The sequence below is a fragment of the Scylla paramamosain genome, chromosome 20 (assembly GCF_035594125.1).
Source record: "Scylla paramamosain isolate STU-SP2022 chromosome 20, ASM3559412v1, whole genome shotgun sequence".
NCBI classification, from domain to species: domain Eukaryota; kingdom Metazoa; phylum Arthropoda; class Malacostraca; order Decapoda; family Portunidae; genus Scylla; species Scylla paramamosain.
The window spans coordinates 11,928,407-11,953,994 of record NC_087170.1 but is presented as its reverse complement, the minus strand read 5'-3'; the positions used below and the strand labels follow the sequence as shown (position 1 = coordinate 11,953,994).

The following is a 25,588-nucleotide window of genomic DNA, read 5'->3' as shown; positions in this document are numbered from 1 at the left end:
TTAAGAGAGAAAGAAAAAAAGGGGCCAAGGTTTGGGAGAGGAACAGCAGCAGCAGGATGTAAACAAAACATTGGAACAGCTGAGCCTGAGCGAGCAGCTACTCCTCCTCCTGCTCCGCAACAAAACACCACTTGCATCACTGTAGGACTCGTGCATTGTCTTTCCTTGCCATCACAGTGAAGGAAGCCACCATGAACGCCCAAGTCAAACCATTTAGGGAGAGAAGGAGTTTTGGTAAGTGACACTTTCAAGGATTCTGCGTTCTTTGTCCACTGAATTTATATGTGCGTCATCGCCAGATAACCTGTCATACATGCCTCAGAGATTAGTTTTGGACATCGTAAGGGGATAATTGAAGGCAGAATATCTTTTAAGTGTTCCTTGGCGTTTGTTAAAGGATGTGTAAGACTGCGGGGGGGAGTTAAAACATCGATCCTGGACAGTGGTGGGCCTCATGACCAGGAAGCAAGGACGCAGCATACCAACACGCTATAGGGGCCAGGCTGAGAGAACCAAGGGTATATCGAGACAAAGAGACGTGCACAGTCCTTATCATACATTTCAACTCTTCTATATACTTATCTTTCGTTTATATAAGATGCTTTGTTCACTCAGTCTTATCTTGCCTTGTGTTACTACTTATGTTGTAATAAAGCACATGTTCACGTGGTTCAGGTTTGGTATTTTATGCATCACTTTCTCATTTTGCAGCAATCCTTAATCGTTAGGCAATTATCAAGTAGTGATCTTTTTTTATTCACAAGGTGGAATGCTGCTGCCTGTTGGCCATTGTGTTATTAACAGGTCTAGTTCATTTTGCTCTGCTCAGAAGGTTTTAGGAATTATCGTGTAATGAAAACAACACTGGATGATATCCAGTCATGAGTCAATATCAAGTTCTTTTAGTAATACGTAACATTTATATATTAAAATTGTTTTTACCATAATTTTCCTAAAACAAAGCTGCCAGTAACCTGTGCTGGTGTAGAAGGAATACATGGGCAGGGCTTACATAAAAATTCTTGATGTTCTTTACCATGGGCTTCATCTAGTCTCTAGCACCTTGATGGTATGCAGATGTCTCATGGATTCTTAAATTCTGCTTTGAATTATTTGTTTCTTTCATATTGCAGTTCTTTATGCTAGACTAGGTAAAATATTTCTTCAACTTCTCCCAGCATGGATGAAAGAGCAGAGAGAGATGATAGTATGTAAATCATGGCTACATTTATTGTTGTAGAGTTAAGGCTTAGGGAAGACTGGTAATATGTTAATGTTTGTTGTAAGTGATGACAGAATTAGAAAATAAAGGCAAAGTTGTGGCATAGCTATAGCTGTGAGTGGTCTAGTTGCTCATCTTGGTCTCACTGGATTTTGAGCTTGTGGTGGATGATGTCCCTTCCTCCCCTCACTCCGGGACACATGAGCAGTGTGACACCCGAGTTTCCACAGTTTACCTTGCCCAGGTTTCCCCAGCTATCCATTTATTGACAAATCTTAATGGAAGATGAACAACTAGTTGAGCTGTGCACTTGAGTGCCACATCTCAGATTCAATCTGGGGCCCATGGATTCACAGCCAGGCCACTGCACCACAGAAGTGGTGACAAACTGAGTAGCTTTCACATTAATAGCACCAAAATAGAAACAGCCATCACCCCTAGCTGAAATAACTTTTTACTTCAGTATGTAGCTCAGGCATTCTATTACAAGATGATGTCATATATATGAGTGTGGTCCTTTAGTTTAGTGACATAAATTGAAAATCAATTATTGCAAATACGTAATACTGAATTGACAGCAGTGTCAAACAACTCCACAATAGACAAACACTTCACTGCTTTGAGCAAGAACCAACAATGTATGGTGTGTCCCTTGTCATCACAACCCAAGCATCATTCAGCCTTCAGTATTCACAAGGCTCAGCATTATTTTCTTTGCCTTTTAAATCACAGCCCATGCTACTCATGTAACTTTCAGTTTGTCTTGTGAATTTATCATTTTGATATTGTCTAGTTAAGTGAGTGTGTGTGTGTGTGTGTGTGTGTGTGTGTGTGTGTGGCCACACCAAAAGTTTTGATAGAAGTAGTTTAGGGGCTAAGAAAAAATAAAGGGGAAATGAATGATTAAATTGAATTACTAGCTTAGTGAAAATAATACTAATGGGATAATAATACTAATAATACTAATAAGATAAAATAATACTAATAAGATAAGTAAACAATTGACAACAATTAATTTGTTAAATAATGAAGGAACAAATAACAATGATGGTATATTGAAAAAAATTGTGTGAATAGGAATTATTTGATGAAGCATTTTGCTGGAAATAAGTCAAATTAACAGATATATGAAAACAACAATAGTAGAGAAGTTAAATACATGAATAAATAACAAAGTAGTTAATAACAAAGATGGTGTCAGATAGTAGTGTGTAAGTAACAACATGCTGAATAATTGTGCAGCAAGTGGTGGTAGCAATGAACACTGGTGTAGCAGAAGGCAGCAGTAAGTAGAATATTGCATTGTGGTAACCATTCCTCCCTGCAGCCCAGAGGCAGCGTGACGTGGAACAGATCCGGGAGCAGCACCCGAACAAAGTGCCGGTGATCATTGAGCGTTACCCCGGCGAGCGCCACCTGCCGCTGCTGGACAAGACAAAGTTCCTGGTGCCAGACCATGTCACAATGGGAGAGCTTGTCAAGATCATCAGGTGGGCTTATGCACCCTTAGCCAGCACTTGTAGGCTTATGTTGTGCTTGGCTGTGATAGTACTGCTTATGCCTCTTAAGTAAGTCACTGGATGGGAGTACTGTTTTTGCCTCCTTAGTGAGTCACTGGATGACCCATTGGAGCTGTGCCTTCAGCTGCTGGTGTGTGCTTGGCTGGTGCTTCTTGGTTGTCTGAACTCTCATCCAAATATCCATATAGTTGGTTGGGAGAGACTGTTACTTTATAAATAAGGTTTTTCCTTAGATTGATGAGTAATGATGCTAACTGCAATTCTTATTAATAGTTTCATCAGCCAGGATTTGCTAGCCTTTACTCTAATGTTCAGACATAATGGTCGACAGACTGCTTGTCTTAAAAGTACAGTTTTATAAATACTGAAACAAAAGATTAGGGAGAATTCTGTTATCTTGCTCTGTCTAATAAGATAATTAGGTACATATATGGGTACGTCATTGTGACCATTACCTCACCACCAACTCTCCGGCTCCACACAGGCGCCGCCTCCAGCTGCACCCGACTCAGGCCTTCTTTCTGCTGATCAACCAGCGCTCCCTGGCCAATGTGTCCAGCACCCTTGCCCAGGTGAGTGTGTGGGAGGAGTGGTGCACCGGGGAAGCACAACACACACCTTTACTGGTGTTTCATTACAGAAAGTGAAAGGGTACCAGCAAACTGATAAACATTTAATTTTCAAATTTTTGAACTCATGAATTGAATAATTTTAAACTTTGTCTCAATTTAAAAGTTCAGAATATACATCTTTGAGAAGAATCTTAAAAAGAATAGAAATATATAAAATACATTAGCTAGATGGAAAATTTACAGTTGATCCCAATATTCAGTTTGCTTTTTCTTATGAATAAGTTTTTAATGAATGTAACTTTTGTAAATTTTGATATACTTGTTTTATGGTTGGTGACTTCTCCATTTGAGATGTGGAAGCAGCACCACACTGGCTTATCTAACATGCATTTATGATATGTTCTGCCCCCAAGATGTGTTGAGCATTTTAATGTGAAAAGTGGATGAGAATGACATAACAAGGCTTTGAGAAAGGACATCAAAACAAATTACTTAACACAAGAGTGTTACATAAGTATGATGCCATCTCACAACTAAAGCTGAACCATGTAAAAATGCAATGTGGCAGTCAGCAGTGGTCTCACTGGGTGTTGCATCTTGGCCTGCAAAACAACACTCATTTTGTCCTTCAGGTATACGAGCACCACCATCATGAGGATGGCTTCCTGTACATGGTGTATGCATCCCAGGAGGTGTTTGGATAATGTAATCCACCACTGCCCTGCCCCTCCCTGTTCCACTCTGCTTTGCTGAGGATCTCTCTGGAGCAGTGGCCTGGCTGGGGCATCCTTCTGTGGCACCCCTGTTGGTCCTTTAGGGAGTCGTGGCTGACTGGCACTGGAGTGAGGCAAGATGGGTCTGAGCCTAAGACTGAGTTAGATGTTTCTTGAGAATTCTGTGGCTGAACTAGAAACTTTACTGGTATTTCAAAAATATTCAATCAAAAACTAAGTTACAGCCATTTTATTCTTAATTTCAGTCATTATGTTTAAGATTTATCCAAGCTTATACTTTGAAATTTTGTTTCCTCTGTATACCTTAATGTTTTCTTACGGTTTGGATTTCATACCCTTAAAAATGTAATATTTTTGCACTTATTGATGAAGGTAGTTCTTCTTCCTCATCAGTGGGAAAAGCTTGACAGCACCACCTTCCTACTCCAGGAGTCTCAGCAAACTTGTAAGAGTTTGTACATTCAAAGGACACCAAATTTGACACACCATAATTAGACTCATCACTGCTGACATTAGTCTTTCATTGCATTCATGACTGCATTTTTCAGCTGCTTTCTTCATTTCATGTAAAATATTTTTATATAATTGGCCTAGTCTCCTCCATTGTAGTGATTTTAATGAGATAGTTATGGAAGGTTAATAATATATTCTTTTTAGTAGCCTTGTATTTATTGTTTGTTACTAGTGAGATGTGGAGGAACTTTGATAGGAATATGTCAAGGTATTCTCTTGGTTGCCTTCCAAACAGTCCCACCTGCTTGATACGGGTCATAGCTTCGCATCAAGAGAAATTTAACACATCTGCAACATTTACATCATGACTCAGCCAAGTTTAGGGACCACACCTGAGAGTGGCATTGCATTGGGGTGCAGGATTTTAGACACGAGGAAATAGGATGTGCAGGACTCCCAGGGAATCAGGGCAGTGCACGGCACAGATATTATTAGTTATCCTCCTATTATTCACAGGACTGACATACACCATTATGTAATATAAGCCTCATTTTCCCACAAGGTGTCTGAGGAAGGTGTCAGTAGAGTAGTCTGTGTAACCAGTGTGGTGGGCAGCACAGTATGCTGTCTCCCACCACCAGCATATGCTATGTTTAAGGAGCATCACGTAGCGAGGCAGGGCAGCTGGCAGTCTGTTCCGTATATAACTAAGATGTCTGCCTTGTCTCTTAAAAGTAATATAATGGACTCTGTGTGTGCAAGTTACTATTCCAAAACTATTTTATTACTTATAATGAAAATTGTTTGATAAACTTTTCCTACTAGTTACCAAGTGATTTAGACTTGTTTTGTATTAGATTAGAAACTCAAGAAGAAATTCCTATGAATTCTTGTACTTAGTATATAATGGTTTTATGGTTTACTGCTATATCAAATTGTTCTGAAAAAAATGTGCATGTGTCAAGAAAATTATTTGGGCATTTTGACAGCGAAGACATTAAATTATTACTGTATCAATCCCAAATTGTGAGTTAGATTCTAGCAGAGCACTGTACAGTTATTGTAGTGGGGAGTCATCTCAGCAGGGGTCACGTGTAGTTTGGTATCATGTTGGGGTCATGCAAAGCAGGCTTTGTTGTGTTCAGTTTATCACGTTTGCCTTTTAGCGCAGACAGGACTTTCAGCCCAGACCAGTCTTATGATGAGCACTGCTGGTGCACACTGCTGGCTCTGTATGGATTGGATTCTCAGTCACTGAACATCCAGTACTAATTGAAATGTATCTCTATGTAATTTTTGTTAATTTCTTGCAACCAGTGAAAAACCATGGTGTGTTTGTATTCATGTTCATTTATGTGATGATAAAACAATAGCTTGTAACCTGGCAAACCTTTAAAGTAAAATTCATATATTCATATAAACTTGGCTGCTTGGTCTTCCAACCAGCCTGTAGCAATGAACACCTGACCTGTCAGCTATCAGGCGGCTCCCATATTACCATTTTGATTCTGAACAGCAAGATTTTGAAGAACTCAGCAGTGTGTTGAGCTCAACCAAACAGGACATCTGGTGTTGTCAGCACAGTACAAGTAGTAGTAGGGCAGTGCAGCACTATCATGTATATGGGTGTGTAGACTTCGATACATCCACTTGAAAATAATGTACTAATGATAGAACTTGTTCTAACTAGGAACTTTACATATATTCTTAGCATTGAGCCTTTGTATGCATATTTTTAGCTTTACTTCATAGTGCAGGATGGCTACAAGTTATTACTACACCTAATATCAGAATGTCAACAAGGTCTGAACCTCGAGGAGTGATTAAGAGGCAGCACCATTCCATAGGACTGCCAGGATTTAAGCATCACAGAAGGTGCATTTCTAGCACTCAGACCTTTCACTGTGTTTTGAATAACTTGCAATTAAAAGTTGTAGATAAGACTCATTAGACTACATGTGCTTCAGAGGTTTGTGGCGAGTTTCTATGAACAATTGTCTCAACCATAGGTTCTTCGTTTAGCTTTAGTTTTGTACCTACCCACCTTGTTCTGGGAGGGACTGCAGTGTGATGGTGATGTAGTGCAGTGCAATAATGTAGACATGCTGGGAGTGCTTCCACCTCCCCCACCAACCTCTAATTAACTTTAAGAAGGATGGCCAGAAAGCCCTGCTGTTAAAACTTGATGTGCTTCAGTATTGTTAAAACTGAAGAGCATTTCTCTTCCAGTATGATAAAAGTCAGGAACTAATGTGTAGCCTTCACATAACTGGTATCTGTACTTCAGTGATTGCCCATGTGAGTGTCTAGGATGCATCCAAATGAAAGGTTGCTTCCTGCCTCCTTTAGCCAGCTTAAATTTGTGTAGCTTCCCACCTCTCTTGCTGGTGTGATGTTAAGACAAATATTTGTACATGCAGCCTTGTGTATTCTCTGTCCACACCTGGGATTTACAGGTGTATCAGTGTGACAGGCTTTGTAGAGCCAGCCATATAATTCAAGCTAGAGTTGAATTAGCATGAATTAGACTCTTCACTCTCCATGTTTAAGGCTTGTTAGGACACCCATAAATGATAATCAGTCTTCAAGGCTGCTGTTCCCCTGACTGATATACCTTATCTGCTGTCTGAACATTGTTTGTTGGAAAAGGTTTGTTTAAGAGTGAAGCAAATTTAAATAGATGTGGTATTCTCTTTCATTCTAGTTGATCAGAATATCAAATACAAAAATTGCAGTGTCATGCCTTCAGCTTTACCTACATCCTGGCCTGAAGGGTGGCGGCCACCTCACCCATCACACTGCCTGGCTGGAGACAGCGACTCTGCATCACTTGTAATGGCAGCATCCTTTTGAAATCATTACAAGTTGACCAGAAATAATTCCAAGCTAATCATCATTTGTAAATTACCTTGACAGCGACTTACCAGCCAAGTTTGCTGTAGTCAAATTCCTTTACCATTCCTATGGTTGCTCTTTGTGGAGTCACCAGTCACTGCCACATGGATTCCTTTCATAGTTAGTGGGAAGTAAATGTATGGAACAAATAGTTACATCTCTTGGAATTTCTTCACATTATCTGTTTGATACAGCTAGTGGGAGGTGAGCAGAATGTGTCTTAGTTAAACCTACAATTGACAAATAAGTTTTATAAGTAAATATCCTGAAACACTGGTTGTTGGGGCAGAGGTGACTTGCCTGTATCTAGTCTTAAGGAAATTGTTCATTGAACTGGTAAAGCAGTCCTTGGATCTCAAGATTATAAGACTACTGACTGGATGTATATTTGGCTGACCTAATGTAGGAAAAAAATATCATGACTAACAGGAAACTCATGTGTTTGACTGTTGGATTTATATTGGTAGTTAAGTTTTAAATTGAATGGATTTTGCTAGTGTAAATTACCATACTAGAAGTGTTTATTTGGGCTTTCATATTCAGTGTTAAGAAAACTTTGCTGTATATATAATCCCATTATCCCATCCCTTCAACAGAAATATATGTTTTTATACATTACATTTAAAGACTTTGGTTTTCCTGCAAAATTCCTAACGCCCTCCCAATGTTGGCTCCCTCGCTTGTAAGTAAGTGGTCAGTGGTGGTGATAGTGGTGTTGGTGTATGAGGTAGTAGTGGAAATAGTAGTGATGGTTGTAGTAATGTATTGGTGATAGATGGTAATAGTGGAAGTGATGGTGGTGATGGAAATAGTGGTGTAAGTGGTGGTAATGGTGGTAGTACAAGTGATGGTGATGCAGATAGTGATAAAGGAAGTGAGTCTGCAGGAACATCACACTTAAGGCACATGAGGTTCCTGCACTGTAAAATGTTAGGCATGTGTGGGATGGCAAAATAGAAAACTTGTGGAGGTGGTGTCCCTCTGGAGGCACATGTTAGGAAGAGAGGACTGTGATGTTTGCCATGGCTGTTTAGTCTATAATTGAATGGCATTATGTGAAACCAAAGGGAGGCAAAGGTAGATGCTTGAGTGAAAGTTTAGGGGAATTTCTCTCTCTCTCTCTCATGCTTTTTTTTTTTTTTTCATCACAGTAAAGGTGAGTATGGGAATCACACAACTAAGTTTTGTTATCAGTTGAAAAGTTATGGAAAAAAAAAGGGATTGAATGTGAGCATATGAACAGTCAGATTAGTAAAGAGCAGGGAAGCTTCAGAGCAGGTTGTGTATGAATAAAATCTTTTCACTTAGAATGGCAATTAAGAAATGCTAATAAAGGAGAAGCTCCATTCGTGGATCTTAAAAAAGCATGTGACAAAAAAAATGAACAGCAATGTGAAATGACTAAGGTTGATGGCAAGGATGGGAGATAAAATAAAAACAATGCAGCGATGAATATCATGTGATTAATTGTAGTATTACTGTGATGTTTGGAACACATGCCAAGTAACAATAAGAAAATACTGTACAAAGCATATTGTTCTCAGTTGCAAAATGCAAAATTTTACAAGTAGAATAAGCATATGAAAATTTAACTTTTAGTAACCAATATTCAGTCACCACTGCAATGCTGCACCTCTTACTGTCTTTTACTGCTATTTGTATAGTTACTGCTCTTCTGTACTTCCTAATGCATGCCTCCCATCCCTCCATGGCCTTGCCACACAACACTTTTTACTTACTCTCCTTATCAAGACAAGAGATAACCAGTATCTTCACTTTTTCATACCTCTAACTGGTAAACACTGAAATTCTCATCTTGTTCCTGTATTTCCTCTTACTTATGGCTTAGACAGTTGAGGAGGTGCATTATGACATCTCTGTAACAAAACTGGCCTCCAGTCCTGGTTCTTTTTGGGACCACCATAGTGTGAGGACTTCATTTATTAATCTATTTTATTTTTTCCCTTGACTGGCCTCCCTGAGTCATTTAAAAACAATAATATTACTGTAATGATGATGGTGATGATGATGATAATACTAACAATAACAATAATAATAACACTGCCAGTGAAGGGCAACAGGAGTGGTCAGCCAGGAGCATGCAGGCCAACAGAACATTCGGGGGTTCAACATCAAGAAGTCTCATACAGCTCAAACACTTATTATTGTCCATTTGAAACTTACCATAGCAATTTACAAAATTTCTTTCAATAACTTAATTGAATATATTACAGAGTCAAGCAATGTGACTGTAGTATACACATTTCAATGAAATTGTATATATATATATATATATATATATATATATATATATATATATATATATATATATATATATATATATATATATATATATATATATATATATATATAATGGAAAACAAAGGGGTAGTTTCTTGGTTGCAAAGAGAACCCCCATCATCTTTAACCTGGGTTCACTGTCATGGGTGGCAATACCCAAGTACACACACAGTGATGGTGGTGCCCTCAGGGAGGAGTTACTGGCATGTGCATCTCATTTTGTGCCACACATGCAGGGACATGCCAGTAACTCCCTCACACAGTGTTACAAGAGGACTGACATGAGGCAGGGCAGGAGCATAAATGTGAGAAATTTTCAACAAAAAATAACCGTTATTTTCACACAAATGTGAATCCTCCTATGCCATACTGTACCTCGGTAAGATAATTTTGGTCTGTCAGTTACATATTATTCTGAATCTATAGAGAGAGAGAAAAAGACAACTTTTATAAGTACAATGTTCTCTACTTTTGTTTTGATTAAGTTTAGTATGAAACCTGCACACTGTTTCCCTTCTCAGGACACTGATGAAAGTTTTCCCAAGCATTAGATTCATGGCTGAAACTCATGCTGGGAGAACTTCCAGTGTTTTGCAGCCTCCACTCCACCCTCTCCAACTGTGCCTCATATCAACACCACAGTGTACAGTGCCAAACATTTCAACAAGTAACTATGTTCTGGATCCAGGCTCTGTTCCTATACGCACAGCTGGTTTATGTCACACCAACATCTGGCCGCAGAGTAACAATGATCCCTACAGGGTGTGGGCCGGTGGTGGTGGCACCCTGGCATGGCTATGGAAGACAAGCTACACACAGTGGCAGCTGGGAGAGGAGGGGGCAAAGTGGAGGCTGCAGCTGCTGGACATTGAACAAATTGATAAATAAGAAAAAAAAGAATATGATGACAAGTCTAATGAAAATACAAACCAGATATTCTCACAGTACAACATGACTATTCACGGCACCCAGCCACACAATATTACAGAGTAGCAGACATACATGTAACCTCCAGTATGCTCCACTGGACCAAAGACCTCAAACTCTGAGGGTTAATTAATAATATTTATGAACAGGGAAGTATATCATATCAGCCTCAAGATGAGAGTAAATAGATTTCCTTATAATTTTGTACACCTTTTTATATTCATTTTGTGTGTGTGTGTGTGTGTGTGTGTGTGTGTGTGTGTGTGTGTGTGTGTGTGTGTGTGTGTGTGTGTGTGTGTGTGTGTGTGTGTGTGTGGGTGTGTGTGTGTTCTGTGTTTACTCTACAGTATGCCTAAGGCTGCTTGGTAAGATTCATAAAAAGATGAAAATTCCTTATAGTTAACTTGTAAAAGATACAGATGTTGATTTAGCCTATGGAAGACGGGAAGACTGGATCACAGGGTTGGTGCTCCTCCGCCACATCCCAGCAGGGGGAGGAGCCGGACCTCTGACCACCACCACCAAGACCTGCACACGCGGGCAGGTCTGCAGCAGAGACTGACACTTACAAAGAGAGACAACACACTTCTCACCCAACACTACAGCAACTACTGTTTCGCGCTGGCGTCACCTCAGCCAGCCCACAGCGGGTGACCCTTAGGAGACCTCTACTGGTGAGTGAGAATAGAGGACTGGGAAGAAGTCCAGGGGCCCTCAGAAGATCAGCAAGGTAGAAGTGTTATGGAAGTTTAACTCCTTAATTATGTTACAACACTATGTACAAAAATTTGCCTACATGAATTCATTGATACAAAGAAGCAATGTATGAGTGATGAGTGACTGGCGCGGTGAGGGCCCCTTGGCGAAGCACAGCCCGTGTCTGCCCTCCCTCACTGGCTCCCCTGGATTTCCCTTTAGCAACTCTAATAACACTTCATAAAATTCATCATAAATATATATATGTATATATATCTATATATATCCACCAATAGTCAAACAAAGAACATCAATCTTACAACAACCATTTAGATTTGCTCTGGACCTTCCCACAATGGCCGCCGTGGGGGAGCAGCCCACCCTGCATAGCCTGGTCTGTCTCTGCACTAATGCCAATCATTAGGAACTGACATCCAATTAGCATCACACTTTTGAACTTGCATGCAGCGCTGTTTTGACTCATGCCCTTTTCTCAATATGAACCTTAACACTATCAGGTCAACTTCATCTCACTATACTTGGAAGTGACAAGTCAAAGAACTATGTCGGCCTCCCTGTGGTGAGTCCCTGCCAGCACACCACACTCACCCTGCCACAGCTGTTTCTCACCTGCCTGTTGCTGCACCTTTGCCATAAGGTGACTGCTTTGGCCTGTGCTTATGAAGAATACACAAGAAATGTAATGAATTTTTCATGTGCAATTAACCTGAACAGATATGCACCCAGAAACAAAAGGACTAAATACTTTTGGTTATTGTAACAAATATGTCATGTAAAGCACATCTGGACCAGTAAATAGAAATAAAATTGATAACAATTTGAATATCAAATAAATTAAAAATGTGTAAGTCATGAAATTCTCTAAATTAGCAAAATGCACCACTATCTGATTACTGAGCATGAATAATTCTTACATATGTAATAAGTAATCTGTTTAAGTTGCAATAAAAAAAAAACATTTCAGATTTCTAGTAATAACTAGAAACCCATTTAAGTGTAACACATGTATCAGCAGAGAAAAGGATGTCCTATAAAGTACAGTGCTGATGTCCTTGTAGTGGCAAGAGTCACCTGAGGCTGTGCTGCATCCCTGTGAGCAGTGGTGCAGCGTAGCGAGCTGGCAAGACCCGGGCCAGCCAACAACCACTACTGTGCTCCCTCCAGCAGCACACAACACTACCGCCATGACTAGCTCACACACCGATGGTACTACTTGCACGTCAACTTAGTAAAGCACTTATATTATGAGCAGATTTGGAGTCCAAGTGGAAATTGAAAGAAATGTGTATCAATTTACATACAAAATCAGATAGTATGTGTATGGGTGTATGTGTTTAAATGATGTGAGCATTGGATATTGTAGTTTTCCTCTACAGAAGTATTACAGCTTTGTGTTATCATGTTCATATAAAACTTGTGTTCTTAATCATAGCAGATACAAGACATCTGGCTATACACATTGTAAAAGTACTAAATTATGTTTCCCTATCCAAAAGTTTGTTGGATCCACATGCAGGGTGTATATAAATTATAATTTCTGCTTGACATCAGAATGAATTTTCATGGTCTAGAATTACACAACATAAAATAAGTATAGTTAAAGTGGTGTGCCAGCATGTCAACATTTACTTTACATGAAGCATGCACCTCACCTGCTGCGAGTGCTGCAGCATGTTGGTGTTAACCTATATTAGGAGTGAGTGTTTTTTTTAAATATTCTATGTAGTGTTTACCAGTGTGATCATTAACATTTTGATGTGGCAAACACAGTGAGCTGTCTGGATGAGAAAAGCTGGTCCACTACTCTGGTCCATTTTGATTGAAACATTTGCACACTGTGACCTTTAGTGTGTGTGTGTATGTAAAAATTCAGGTAAAGAATGAAGTTAATTTTATCATACAAAAACAATATACAGCTCTGCATCATTCAACATATTCTCCATCCTGAAAAATTTATGAAGATATTTTCTGTGCAAATTTGTGAAGATATTCATACATACCCTGTGTTACAGCCAACACAAAGCAATGCTGATCACACTCACACTCCCAAGATATAAAAATGAATTTCTAGTGACATTTCCTGCTGTGGAGGGCAGCTTCCTTGCCTCCCTTTAGCCAAACACCACTTCACATTCACACAACACCTGGAGCAGCAGTGCCAGGAAATGTTGGCTCAGGAACACTTGGATGCAACACAGTGGCACTCATTCCTTAACACCAATTAAAGACGTGTACTGCAACACTCCATAAAAAAAAAAAAAAAAGAAATCTTTACCATAAGACTTATCATCACAAACATTGAGAGAGGTTTAAGACCTGTTAAATTGTATGCACTAATGATTACATTTGTAAAAATCACATGACAATGAATGGGAAACAATAATGGAGAAGATGACAAGTTGTTGGAGTCTCCAAACGCATGTGTGGTGGACAGAGTCTGGCTGAGGGGGGCTAAGGAACCAATCACAACAAAGATTAGTCTTGGTGAGAAACAAGAAGAAAACCAACATTATCTTTTGAACTCAATGTGTTCTTGTCCATTATGTGTTCTAGTCCATTATTCCTGGCTGGAATGTGTGTGTGTGTGTGTGTGTGTGTGTGTGTGTGTGTGTGTGTGTGTGTGTGTGTGTGTGTGTGTGTGTGTGTGTGTGTGTGTGTGTGTGTGTGTATGAATGTGCCATGTGTATCCTTGTGTCCCTGTCCTCAGCTCCTCACATCTCAGCCTTGAGTTGCTGCTCCTCCAGGTTACTGCCGCCACCTGTCAAGGCCTCGGCACCAAGGGGATGCTTGCCCAGGTCGTCCTTGAATGCGATGAGGCCGAGGTGGGCATGAGAGGCTTCGTTCAGAGCGCGGGAGGTGATGCAGGCACGATATTGGTCAGCGGAGAGGGAGGTGGAGCACTCCTTGGGGTGCCACAGGTGGAAGATCCCCGGGTCAGTGGCTCGAATCACTGACAGCCGAGACTTGACGTACCTGGACACAGCAGGAGTATCAGCACCACCCTGATACACCTGTCACTGTCAGGCTGTGCCTGTACACCACCTGACACACAGGTTAATGCAAGGAATTTTATCATGTGTTGACAGCTACACTGTCTTCTTTACACCATAGCAAAAGTAAGCACTCCTTAAGCAATTATCATCACATACATACAACATAACATCCAAAAATATTATGAAAATAATAAGATAATAATAATAAATCTTCCTTGCTTTATGGAAAGTAAACCTACATGGCACTGGACATGCCCACCCACTGTCACACTCCTTCCTGCCATCCTTTGCAACATTCACACAATATTTTGTATGGTAAAAACAGAGAAAACACTCTAGCTTCATCTGACTGGCCTCTGAGCTGGTGGTGGAAGATGTCCTACACCCCAGGACTGAGGACCACTGTGACACTCAAGTTTCCACAGTTTACTTTGCCCAGGTACCCCAGGTACCCATTTACTGACCAACCTGAAGGAATGAGAGCCGTGCTCTCACTATCTAACCCCATAAGATGTTTGCCAATCAAATACTTGTACATATAGAAAATCTGCCCAGCTAATTGAAAATCTCTCTGCTAACTTCATCAATAAATCATGCTGTGCAATGTGTGGTGAGTGGTGGTGTATGACATGTGCAATGCTATGCCAGGCATGGTGAAAAGTGCTGCTGACTGGCTGGACATGAAATGGGAGCCAAATGATGGTAAAGAGCAGAAAATAATAGTAAATACTGAAAACAAATTCCTGCACTGCATATACAAAAATCCCCTTCCTTGGAGATAAAATTAGCTGAGCCACAGCTGGCAATGGTTTATGTGGGCTAGGTTGGCTGTTAAGTTTGCCATCCAGACTGTTTGCACCACAAGGTTATGGGTAATGCTGTCCCCATATTCCCATACTAGAAAAAAAGATGTATCTAGTGCCATAAAGTTATCTAGTGCCATAAAGTTAAAAGATAAAAAACAAAATTAAAAATATAATTCAGATGGGTTTGTCTATGTACTAATGAAGCTTCCTGAAGAAGGTAATTTAGTGACTGTCACCAAAGAAAATAAAGGTCTGTCATGTAACATCACCACCAACTCCACTCAGCTGCTCTGTGCCAAGCTGCACCGAGACACACACTTAAAGACAATGTGAACATGCCACCTGAGAGACAGCAGCCACTCACTTGCGGTACAGCAGGACATCCTCGCCGCCCCAGCCAATGATGTCCTCGTCAAAGCCCTGCACGCTGAGGAAGTCTGACCGGTACTGGCAGGTCATCCCGTAGCCAAAGTCCCGCCAGAAGCCAGTGTCCCGGGAGATCACCAGCTGGTCCAGCTCCTGCAGGCACAACACACCAGTCAGGCCACATGAACCAAAGTGTTAAAAGGCATACTTATGGGAGACTGTAATGTGATGTACAAAATACAACAGCCTATATTCCTAAATGGTTTGTTTTCTCATTAAGACTTTTGGGATCCACAGAGATGATGTATTGGGTTTTTATGATTGTTTCTCCTATTTAAGCTGCAGAATATTTATTGTATTATTATTAGAATCATGCAGACATTCTTGAAAATCTCAATTACATCTACTACAGTCCATTTAAAATAGCTGACCACTGAAACACTTGAGAATAGACTATAACCTGATGAGCTAACACAAGATCTTCACAAAGTGGTTTGTGATCATCTTTCTTGGCTCCATCAGTATGATTCACTCTCTGCTCTGAGTCCTGCCACACACCTCATCAAAATAAGAGTACAACAAACACTGTGCCAGGATGGTGACCACATGAGGACAATAGTACATTATCTCCATTCAAAATCAATGTTTTTTTCAGCACCACACTACAAATTCATATCCTTAAGTCTGCATGTTTATTACTGTTTTGGTTAACTACCTATGTCAATTTGCTACAGGGGTAATATCAGTATTAACACACACACACATCTAAAGAGTCATGACTACTTTCAACAGTCTCTAGTGGAAGTTACTGGTATTTCTGAAGATGTTTAAATGATTTTAGTAGTAGTTTCAAGATTCTGTACCCAACTAATCATCTCTGTGACCTTTGAAAACGACCCTGAAGAGACCTCAGTGCTAAGAATAAGAGACACAGAAGTGATGTTAATCTCAACTGATTTTTTGTCAAGAAACACATCTAGTATCCACAGAAAATTCATCATGGCACCACAAAAACTATGTAAGGCACCATCAAAATAAAACAAGGAAAGTTGCAAGAAGTCATCAGGATACAAAGTGGTAGTCCCTGTATGAAATACTAGTATATCCACCTATCATCCTCATTCATATATGCCTAATGTTCTTTTAAAGCTTCCTAATGACTCAGCACTAACAACCTGATAACAATGTCTATTCCATTCATCTACCACCATGAGCCCAATCATTTCTTGACTTAATGGAGAGAAAAATGCCCTGAAGTATATCTCTCTCCTACCGTGCATCAGCCCACCATACACCCACCTGGGGCACTGCCTTGCCCTGCAGGGGGTACACCACACTGGGGTTGTACAGGGAGAACACCACAGGGTAGTACACAGAGCGGCCTGGAGAAGCGTTGAGGCGGCACCGCTCCAGGAACCGAGTGCTGAATACAATGTCCACGTCACACATGAACAGCAGCACATCCCCCTTGGACCAGTGTGTGGCCCCGACCTGCGGCACAGGGCAGACATTACACACACACACACACACACACACACACAAGGTTGGTTGGTTAGTTAGTTATTAGTTTTAATGACAAGAGTGATTTACATACCAGTATAGTGATATGGCTAAAATTTACATAATGGTACAATTAAAGAAGTATGCTATCAACTAGTTGAAACACACACACACACACACACACACACACACACACACACACACACCAACAGTAACACAAAACATCCTATTATTCCCACACAAAGATCAGTCCTCCAGTGCCATAATATACTACAGTAAGATTGTATATTTCCTCCATAAGTTACATGCTCTGAATCACAAGAAATGCAAGAAAGGTATAGTAAACAATTGTTTCTCCACATCCAAGTAGTTAATGTCATATACAGTCCATCATACACTGTAGGCCCATTCATTGACAGGAAAGGTCAGTCATATTCTACACTGTTTGAGCTACAATACAGAGCACAGGACAGCTGCCATAAAACAATTCCACAGAATAAACTATATACATACAAGAAAACCATTATAAACATATTTGTAGATAATTAACTTGAAACAAAAGTCTTGTGCAAACTTTGGATAACTAGAAGGAAAGGAAACACAAGAGGCCCAGGGAATAGAAAAATGAAAAGTAGATCATAACTATTAAAAAGAAAAGAATAAAATGGTATCAGAAGAGAAAACAAGAAAAATAGCAATAAACTAAATGAATGCAGTCACTTAATGTTTCTGCCAACTGATGTAGAGGCGAAAGTTCAAACTTGCATTGAGTCAATACTCCTCTAATGCGAATATCTATAATGTGATTTTAGTCTATCGCACAGGAAAAGTCTCTTCATGAAGGGTTTCAAGTCATTCTAATGTGACATTTCTCTAACGCGATGGCCTTGCTGAAGAAAATGATCACGTTCGAGGAAGAGCGGCTGCACACACGTGTACCAGAGATATGCACACTGGCATCGACTCACCTGCAGCGCCTTGCCCCTCGAGAAGGTTTCGTTGAGGGTAAGCAGCTTGATGTGCCTGAACTTCGCTTCCTTGGAGGCTGAGGTGATGATGTTGCGCACCTCCTGCAGCCCCTCGTGGCCGAAGTACACCACAGTCAAGAAGAGGCGGCGGTCATGGCGTAAGATGATGCTGCCCAGCTTGTCCATGAAGCCTCGGAAGGTGTCGATGCGGCCAGACAGCGGCAGGATGATGTTGATCTGTGGGAACAAAGCACTGGGGTTACAAAGGATTACCTGAGTCAACCGTGCAGCATACCTTCTGCCCGCATAGCATGTCTGTGTGGAGTTTCTACGTAACTAGGTACGTACTCAGTGAAGAGATAGGACAGTTATAATAAATCCCCCCCTGACTTGTTTTATTGCCTAAGTCAGAAGTATCGAGACAGAAAAATTACTGGGAAACGCCAACAACCCTTGAAAACCTAACAGTTCTCCATATTTTTTCCTGGGAGAGGTTGGATATTACATCACAATAATGGAGTCATATGGCAGCGTTATAAGAGAGCAGTGATCTAAACAATAAACTAATGTATGGACTTCCATATCTCTACTCACGACAAAACTTGCTGGGCTACATCTTAAACATAAAAAAAATAAATAAATAAAAATAATAATAATAATAATAATAAATGGATAAATAAATAAACGAATAAAGGACGCACATGCAGCATCACACACACACACACGCACCATCTGCCTGGTGGAGTGCGGGTCGCGGGTCACCACGGTCAGCGGGGCGAAGGGCCTCATGAGGGTGACGGTGCGGTACTGGTGCCATGACTGGTTGGCCTGGCGGTCGTGGAACACCAGTTCATACTGAGTCCCACTGGTGGCCACCGTGCGGTACATGCCCTCCACGAAGTCGTCCACCGTGAACCTGAGGAATGGGAGGTCACGTTAACATAAAGTATAAGAAATACAGCCATCAACATCATCATCAGCACAAACTAACACAATATTAGTAGATACTAACATAATCATCAGTAAACATTAACATCACCGTTAGCAGGAAGAATATAACAGATGCAGATTTTAACATTTTTATGAACATAAGAACATAAGAGAATAAGGGAAACTGCAAGAAATCAGTAGGCTTACATGTGGCAGTCCTTGTATAAAATCTACGCAGTACATACTTATATCCACCTGTCATCCTCATCCATTCATTTGTCCAGTCTTCTTTTAAAGCTCCTTACTGATTCAGTACATATAACCTGATTACTAAGTTTTGTTCCACTTTATTTGAGAGCCTCTTCCTTACTATCTCCTTAAAAGAAAGAAAGAAAGAAAGAAAAAAAACTATCAAACTCTACAGAACAATTCCGCATCTAAATATCTTCAACAATCTAAAACAGATAAAAATTTACAAAATTACATATGGGCACAATTAAAGATAGAATTACAGGTGGACACAGGGAAAAAAAAAAAAAAAAAAAAAAAAAAAAAAAAAAAAATATATATATATATATATATATATATATATATATATATATATATATATATATATATATATATATATATATATATATATATATATATATATATATATATATATATATATATATTCAGGTGCAGGTAAAACGTTGAAATCAGATACAAAGACGAGAATCCTGACAAGTAACGCAACACAACGCGATCCTCTCCCACACTCCTCTCCCAAACATCTCCACTCCTCCCCTGCAGCATTCTCCACGGTTTCCTTCAATTCATTCCCAGACCACAGTAACCTTACAAATAAAGTCAATAGTCACCCTCGTCCTGTGGTTGATTCTCTCCAGGTGTCCCTCACACCAACGCCTCCCACACCCCGCCGTCACGCCATGACTATGCATTGCCTAGGCCTCAGTTTGAAGGTCTCACCGGTCACGCAGGTCTCTCCCGCGCACACCGTTAAGGATTGATAAAGGCTGATTGTTTCTTTGCGTGCCGCGAGGTGACTGGGAAAACCTTTTGGGAAGCTCAGGTTGAAACAGGAGCACTATTATAATCTCCTTCATTTCAATTACATGTCTTGTTTAGAGAAAGTTTGTTATGACGGAATTGTTAATCTGCGCCTTGAATGACAGACAGGCAGATAGATAGTTAAATAGATAGATCGACAGATAGATAGACCAATAAATTCACTGATGTTCTCGCGCCGCAACGAGATCACACGCTGCCGTGAAAAAAAAGAAAAAAAAGTCATCCTTAATAATAATGTGCCTGTAACCAAGGAAACACACACACACACACACACACACACACACACACACACACACACACACACACACACACACACGTCAGTGCCGCGTCTTAAAAATTGTCTGGAAAAATACGCAGCTCTCTCGTAGATAAGAGACAGATAAATAAATAGATAGATAGATAGAATCTAGATAGATAGATATTTTACTGTCCACAGAAATACATTACAGAAAATGTGTAAAACCATGCAAAAAAAAAGTTTTTATTGCTGTTGTTGTTGTTGTTGTTGTTGGTGGTGGTGGTGGTGGTGGTGGTAATGAATTTTTAACATTAATAATCAGGCAGTCTCAGTACGAACAAAGTACGAAAGATTCTCACTCTACAAGGGGGAAAAAAGAACAATTAAATACACTTCCCTGTGAGAAATTCCAGGCAGTCAAAAATTCCCACATTCTTTTTTCCTCTTTTCTTTTCTTTTTTCCTGAATCAAACCTTGATATTTGAGGTGCGGGTGGTGGAGGGAAGAGGCAAGGAGGGGAGGAGAAGAAGAAGAAGAAAAAGAAGAAAAAGAAGAAGAAGAAGAAGAAGAAGAAGAAGAAGAAGAAGAAGACGAAGAAGAAGAAGAAGAAGAAGAAGCAAAAAGAAGAAGAAGAAGAGGAGGAGAAGGAGAAGGAGGAGGAGGAGGAGGAGGAGGAGGAGGAGGAGGAGGAGGAAGATTCAGAGAGGGTTGTAAGCAAGAGTCAAACAGGCAAAGAAGTTTAAATCGAATTGTTGTTATCAATGTGTATCTAAATATAACATGTATTCCACACACACACACACACACACACACACACACACACACACACACACACACCACTCCCTCAGTTCAGTTCTGGCCATGCAATTATAATGTAAAAAATCATGTACCTCTATTTTGGTTACCAGAGAGAGAGAGAGAGAGAGAGAGAGAGAGAGAGAGAGAGAGATGGCCCTTCAGGAGTGATTTAGGTGCAGGAGTCAAGGGGCAGTATACTGTGGTGGCAGTGTACAGCGGTGGTCAGGAATCAAGTGACACGCCACACTAACCTTCACGTGTTTACCTCTCTCCCTCACTCTTGACCCTTTAGTGCCATGGTCGTATTTTGGTAACATTCAGAGAAGTATAAAAATATCGCTTGTATGACAGATAGAGTAGAGAGAGAGAATAAAAGATTAATGTTGTTTTTTCTAGGTCACAGGATTAATATGCTTTGGTACAACAGCATGCGGCTGAAAAAAAGTTGTAAGGGATTGTAGGGAAAAGAATGTGTAGCACTGAAAGGGTTACGTCCTTTCATCTGTGGATACTCTCCTTAAAAACCCTGATTTATGATTCTAAAAATATCAAGGGACTAAATACTGGAGGAAACTGCGCAAGACGGTGGAAGTGAGGGCATGAGGTTACTCGTCTTTCTAACCTGACTGTACTGTGGATAAAGACAGTAAATTAAATTGGATTGATTGATCGATTGACTGAGAGTATTTAGTAAGAGCTAGTCCAGCTTATTTCATACACATAAACTTGTAACGTAAATAACGCTAGCTCTCACAAGGATAGCACTTAAAGGTTTTCTGCATTTCAAGTGGCGTCCCTAATATGAGGCAAGGCATCAATCAAATAGAGGAATCAGCAAGGGTTTTCATGTACTGGGTGTTCAAGGATCAGACTAACCAATAAACCACCTTCCTTCCACTCAAACCCCACGTGAAACAATGGCTTATCGAAATTTTGAATCAGTTAAAATGCTCTACCAATTGAGGGAAGATCAAGAAGAAGACAGAGAGTGAGACGGATGGATGGAGCTGCGGTAGAACAACAAAAGGGAGCCACAGAAGATGCAAGGGACATAATCAACTGGAGGTGACTCGTACATGGCGCCAACCCCTCTAGGGAAGTGGTGAAAGGAGAAGAAGATACTCTACACGACAAGGTTCTCCGGGGAAAGGGTTGCTGATGTTACTCTCAAGGTTGCGGCCCCGGAAGTCTAGAGGTGAGTGGTTAGTGGTTACCATTTGAGATACAAATTGTAGTTACATTTTTCATCCAGGTAAGGACATGAGGGAAGTCTGGACCGTGTATGTGTGTGTGTGTGTGTGTGTGTGTGTGTGTGTGTGTGTGTGTGTGTGTGTGTGTGTGTGTGTGTGTGTGTGTGTGTGTGTGTTTGAATGTACGGTGATGCTAAATGAACGGGAAACAAACCAAGTCATGTACTACTGCTACTACTACTACTACTACTACTACTACTACTACTACTACTACTACTACTACTACTACCACCACCACCACCACCACTAATACTACCACCGCCACTGCTACTGCTATTACCACCACCACTACTAATGCAAAAACGACGGAAGAGTATTCTAAAAACATTCACCTTAAGACGACAAATACCGTATTATGATTCCAGCCTAAACATTTCTCCTGATAAACAACAACTTTCATCTGCAGAGGTGTAAGAGAAAGCATATCCCAGCCCACTGTTATTCCCTGTAACCCGGACCAACTGGAGCCCCGCAGGATGCAAAGGGGGAAGGGTGGGAAGCCGGCGGGCAGCCGGGGGGAAGGTGGTGCGATAGGAGAAGGGTGCAGGCAGGCAGGCAGGCAAGGTTTCTAGGTAATTACCGGCGTCCTGTCTACCTTTATCACTCCATCGCCACGCAACTCACTCTCTCTCTCTCTCTCTCTCTCTCTCTCTCTCTCTCTCTCTCTCTCTCTCTCTCTCTCTCTCTCTCTCTCTCTCTCTCTCTCTCTCATAATTAGGACGTAAAGTAATTTTATTTATTAAGCAGATTTTTTGTTTCGTGGGTAGGTGTAATTTCAAGTAATAAGGAGTGTTGTGCATCTTGTCAATTATTATTATTATTATTATTATTATTATTATTATTATTATTATTATTATTGACATAAGTACGCCTTCCTGTTATTAACTATTGTCGTTTATAGTACAGCACGAGACAAAACTTTCCTATAACTACTACTAAAACAACAACAACAACAACACCAACTACTACTACTACTACTACTACTACTACTGCTACTACTGCTATTACTACTACTACTACCACTACTATGACTATGATCATGTAAAAAGTCAGAGCCGATATACTAATACTACAATCATCATCATCATCATCATCATTATTATTATTATTATTATTATTATTATTATTATTATTATTATTATTATTATTATTATCATCATTATTGGTATTCCTGTAATTGCTATCATTACGTAGATTGCAGAGGCTGAGATTAAATATTTCATGATGATTACTAACTTCAATTACGTGCACGTATGTGTGTGTGTGTGTGTGTGTGTGTGTGTGTGTGTGTGTGTGTGTGTGTGTGTGTGTGTGTGTGTGTGTGTGTGTGTGTGTGTGTGTGTGTGTATTACTACAACCAGCATTGCGTATCACTAGGGATATTATTATCATTACTATTACTACTATTACTACTACTACTACTACTACTAACACTAATTACTACTACTACAGCTACTACTACTATTGCTACTACAAACTACTACTATTGCTACTACTAACTACTACTACTACTACTACTATTATTATTGCTACCACTAACTACTACTACCACCACCACCACCACCACCGTCAGCAGCACAGCCTCTCCTCACCTGGCGGGGACGGGCGTGTTGAGGTGGTCGAGAGCTGCGGTGAGGGCGGCCAGGATGTCTCGCCTCTTGAATCCAATGGGCTTCTCCACCACGCGCTTCCCGAGGCCTAGCTCAGAGGGGTACACGCGGGACCAGGTGAAGTGCGAGAAAGGAACCACCTCGTACCTGTAGAAGGCAGAGATAGTTAGGTTGGGTTGGGTTAGGTTAGGTTTGATTAGGTGAGGTTAGGTAAGGTAAGGTAAGGTAAGGTAAGGTAAGGTAAGGTAAGGTAAGGTAAGGTAAGGTAAGGTTGGGTTGGATTGGGTTGATTTGGTTTGGTAGGGCTGGGTTAATGTTAAGGTTAGGTTACTATTCGTTTCAGACCCTATGAGGCATAACTTTTCGCAAATATCTTCTAAACAAACAATTGGACCATTATGGCATTTTGGCACAGTTTGACAGTCCCTTTTTAAAGGACCACAAAGCATTGCTAAGTGTGTTTCATTAAGGAGTTTACTTTTGGCTTTGAAGACGAAATTGACAAGAACCTAGAAGACATTCAGATAGGGGAAGTCTTTACGTGACGCAGTTGTAACGTGTAAAAAAGATACGAGGTTGGAGGAAGGCAAGGAGGATCCGAATATTGTTCGTGAAAAGTTTCATGTATTCATGATTCATCAGTTTGTATTTGTACTCAAGTTCCCCCAACACAAATTTCATGAAAAGAATTATGATAAGTCAATCCCAGTTCATCATCTGAACTGTAATTAAACTGCAACCAAAAAGGAAAGAAACAATGACAAACAGACAGACGGATGGACGAGTATTTAACAAAAGTCATAATTAACGAGCAAACAGAGAAATCCGGTAGGCCTATCGTAGGCGCCTACCAAGATGATTGAATTTTGATGAGAAATCGGTAGAAGTATATAGAAGGTGTTGGTGGAGTGGTTGCAAGGTGACCTGCTTGATAGTGCATATAGCAACTCTCCACATTCACCATTCAGAAATGGTGATCCATGCTCACCACTGGTTTTCCACTCCTCTCCTCACAATTATCAAATCAAACCAAAAATGAAAACTTGCGCAAAGACTTGCAACATCTATGTGGTGGTGAGTGTGGCGGTGGCGGTGGCGTTCATCACCCGCTCCTTGTGGGGCGTGGTGATGGACGCCCGCAAGCTTGGACTTCTGGTGGAGACGTGGCAACGCGCTGGTCCCCACACCTCTCCTATGGGGAAGGTGCGGGAGCGGCTGGCCACTGCCTGGTGGTTGGGGCCCTTGAGGCCTGCCCCTCCAAGGGATCCTCTTTCGGAGTGCGGCATCCCCGTCACTGACTGGCGGGAGCTGGTGCTCCTCGTGGTGAACATGAAGGCCCGCCTGGCCTGCATGCAGGAGCAGATCCTGCTGGCTGAGCAAGAGCACGAGGACTTCTATACAAAGCTGGTGGCGGCGGCGTGTTGCCTGGTGGCAGTGCCCTTGTGTGGCGCCCTTCTGATGGGGTGCTCCTGCATCCTCCTTCTGCCCCGGCGCCGCCACCAACTACTCAAAGAAACCAAGGATTTGCAGACTTATAAGGGACACACTGAGGATCAGCTCAAACGGATCCAGTACAAACTTGTAAAGAAGAAGCTGAGGAAGCTTCTAAAGCAGCACTATCCCCTGAAGCGACACGTCCTCCTTGTAATGTTTGACTGGCTGACCGAGGTGCAGCTTCCCCTGGACACTGGTGGCGGCGGGGAGGCACTGCCATTAG

The 25,588-nt window shown here is 40.9% G+C and overlaps 2 protein-coding genes across 3 annotated transcripts in view; one reads left to right on the top strand and one right to left on the bottom strand.

The window, feature by feature from the left end:
• Nucleotides 1–8,016, top strand: part of LOC135110328 (microtubule-associated proteins 1A/1B light chain 3A-like) — an 8,458-nt gene extending 442 nt beyond the window's left edge. Inside the window, exons 1-4 of the mRNA XM_064022561.1 lie at nt 1–234; nt 2,550–2,712; nt 3,227–3,314; nt 3,947–8,016. The exon at nt 1–234 is cut by the window's left edge and continues 442 nt beyond it. Coding sequence (XP_063878631.1) covers nt 192–234; nt 2,550–2,712; nt 3,227–3,314; nt 3,947–4,018 — 366 coding nt within the window. The 5' untranslated portion in view covers nt 1–191 and the 3' untranslated portion in view covers nt 4,019–8,016. The remainder of the gene's footprint in view (nt 235–2,549; nt 2,713–3,226; nt 3,315–3,946) is intronic.
• A 2,819-nt stretch (nt 8,017–10,835) lies between these two features.
• Nucleotides 10,836–25,588, bottom strand: part of LOC135110327 (chondroitin sulfate N-acetylgalactosaminyltransferase 2-like) — an 85,773-nt gene continuing 71,020 nt past the window's right edge. For both annotated transcript variants that reach the window (XM_064022560.1, XM_064022559.1), the window contains 6 exons: nt 23,854–24,018; nt 18,704–18,890; nt 17,975–18,211; nt 16,806–16,997; nt 15,505–15,659; nt 10,836–14,314 (listed from right to left, as the gene is read on the bottom strand). In XM_064022560.1, the coding sequence (XP_063878630.1) occupies nt 14,053–14,314; nt 15,505–15,659; nt 16,806–16,997; nt 17,975–18,211; nt 18,704–18,890; nt 23,854–24,018 (1,198 nt within the window). In that variant the 3' untranslated portion in view covers nt 10,836–14,052. The remainder of the gene's footprint in view (nt 14,315–15,504; nt 15,660–16,805; nt 16,998–17,974; nt 18,212–18,703; nt 18,891–23,853; nt 24,019–25,588) is intronic.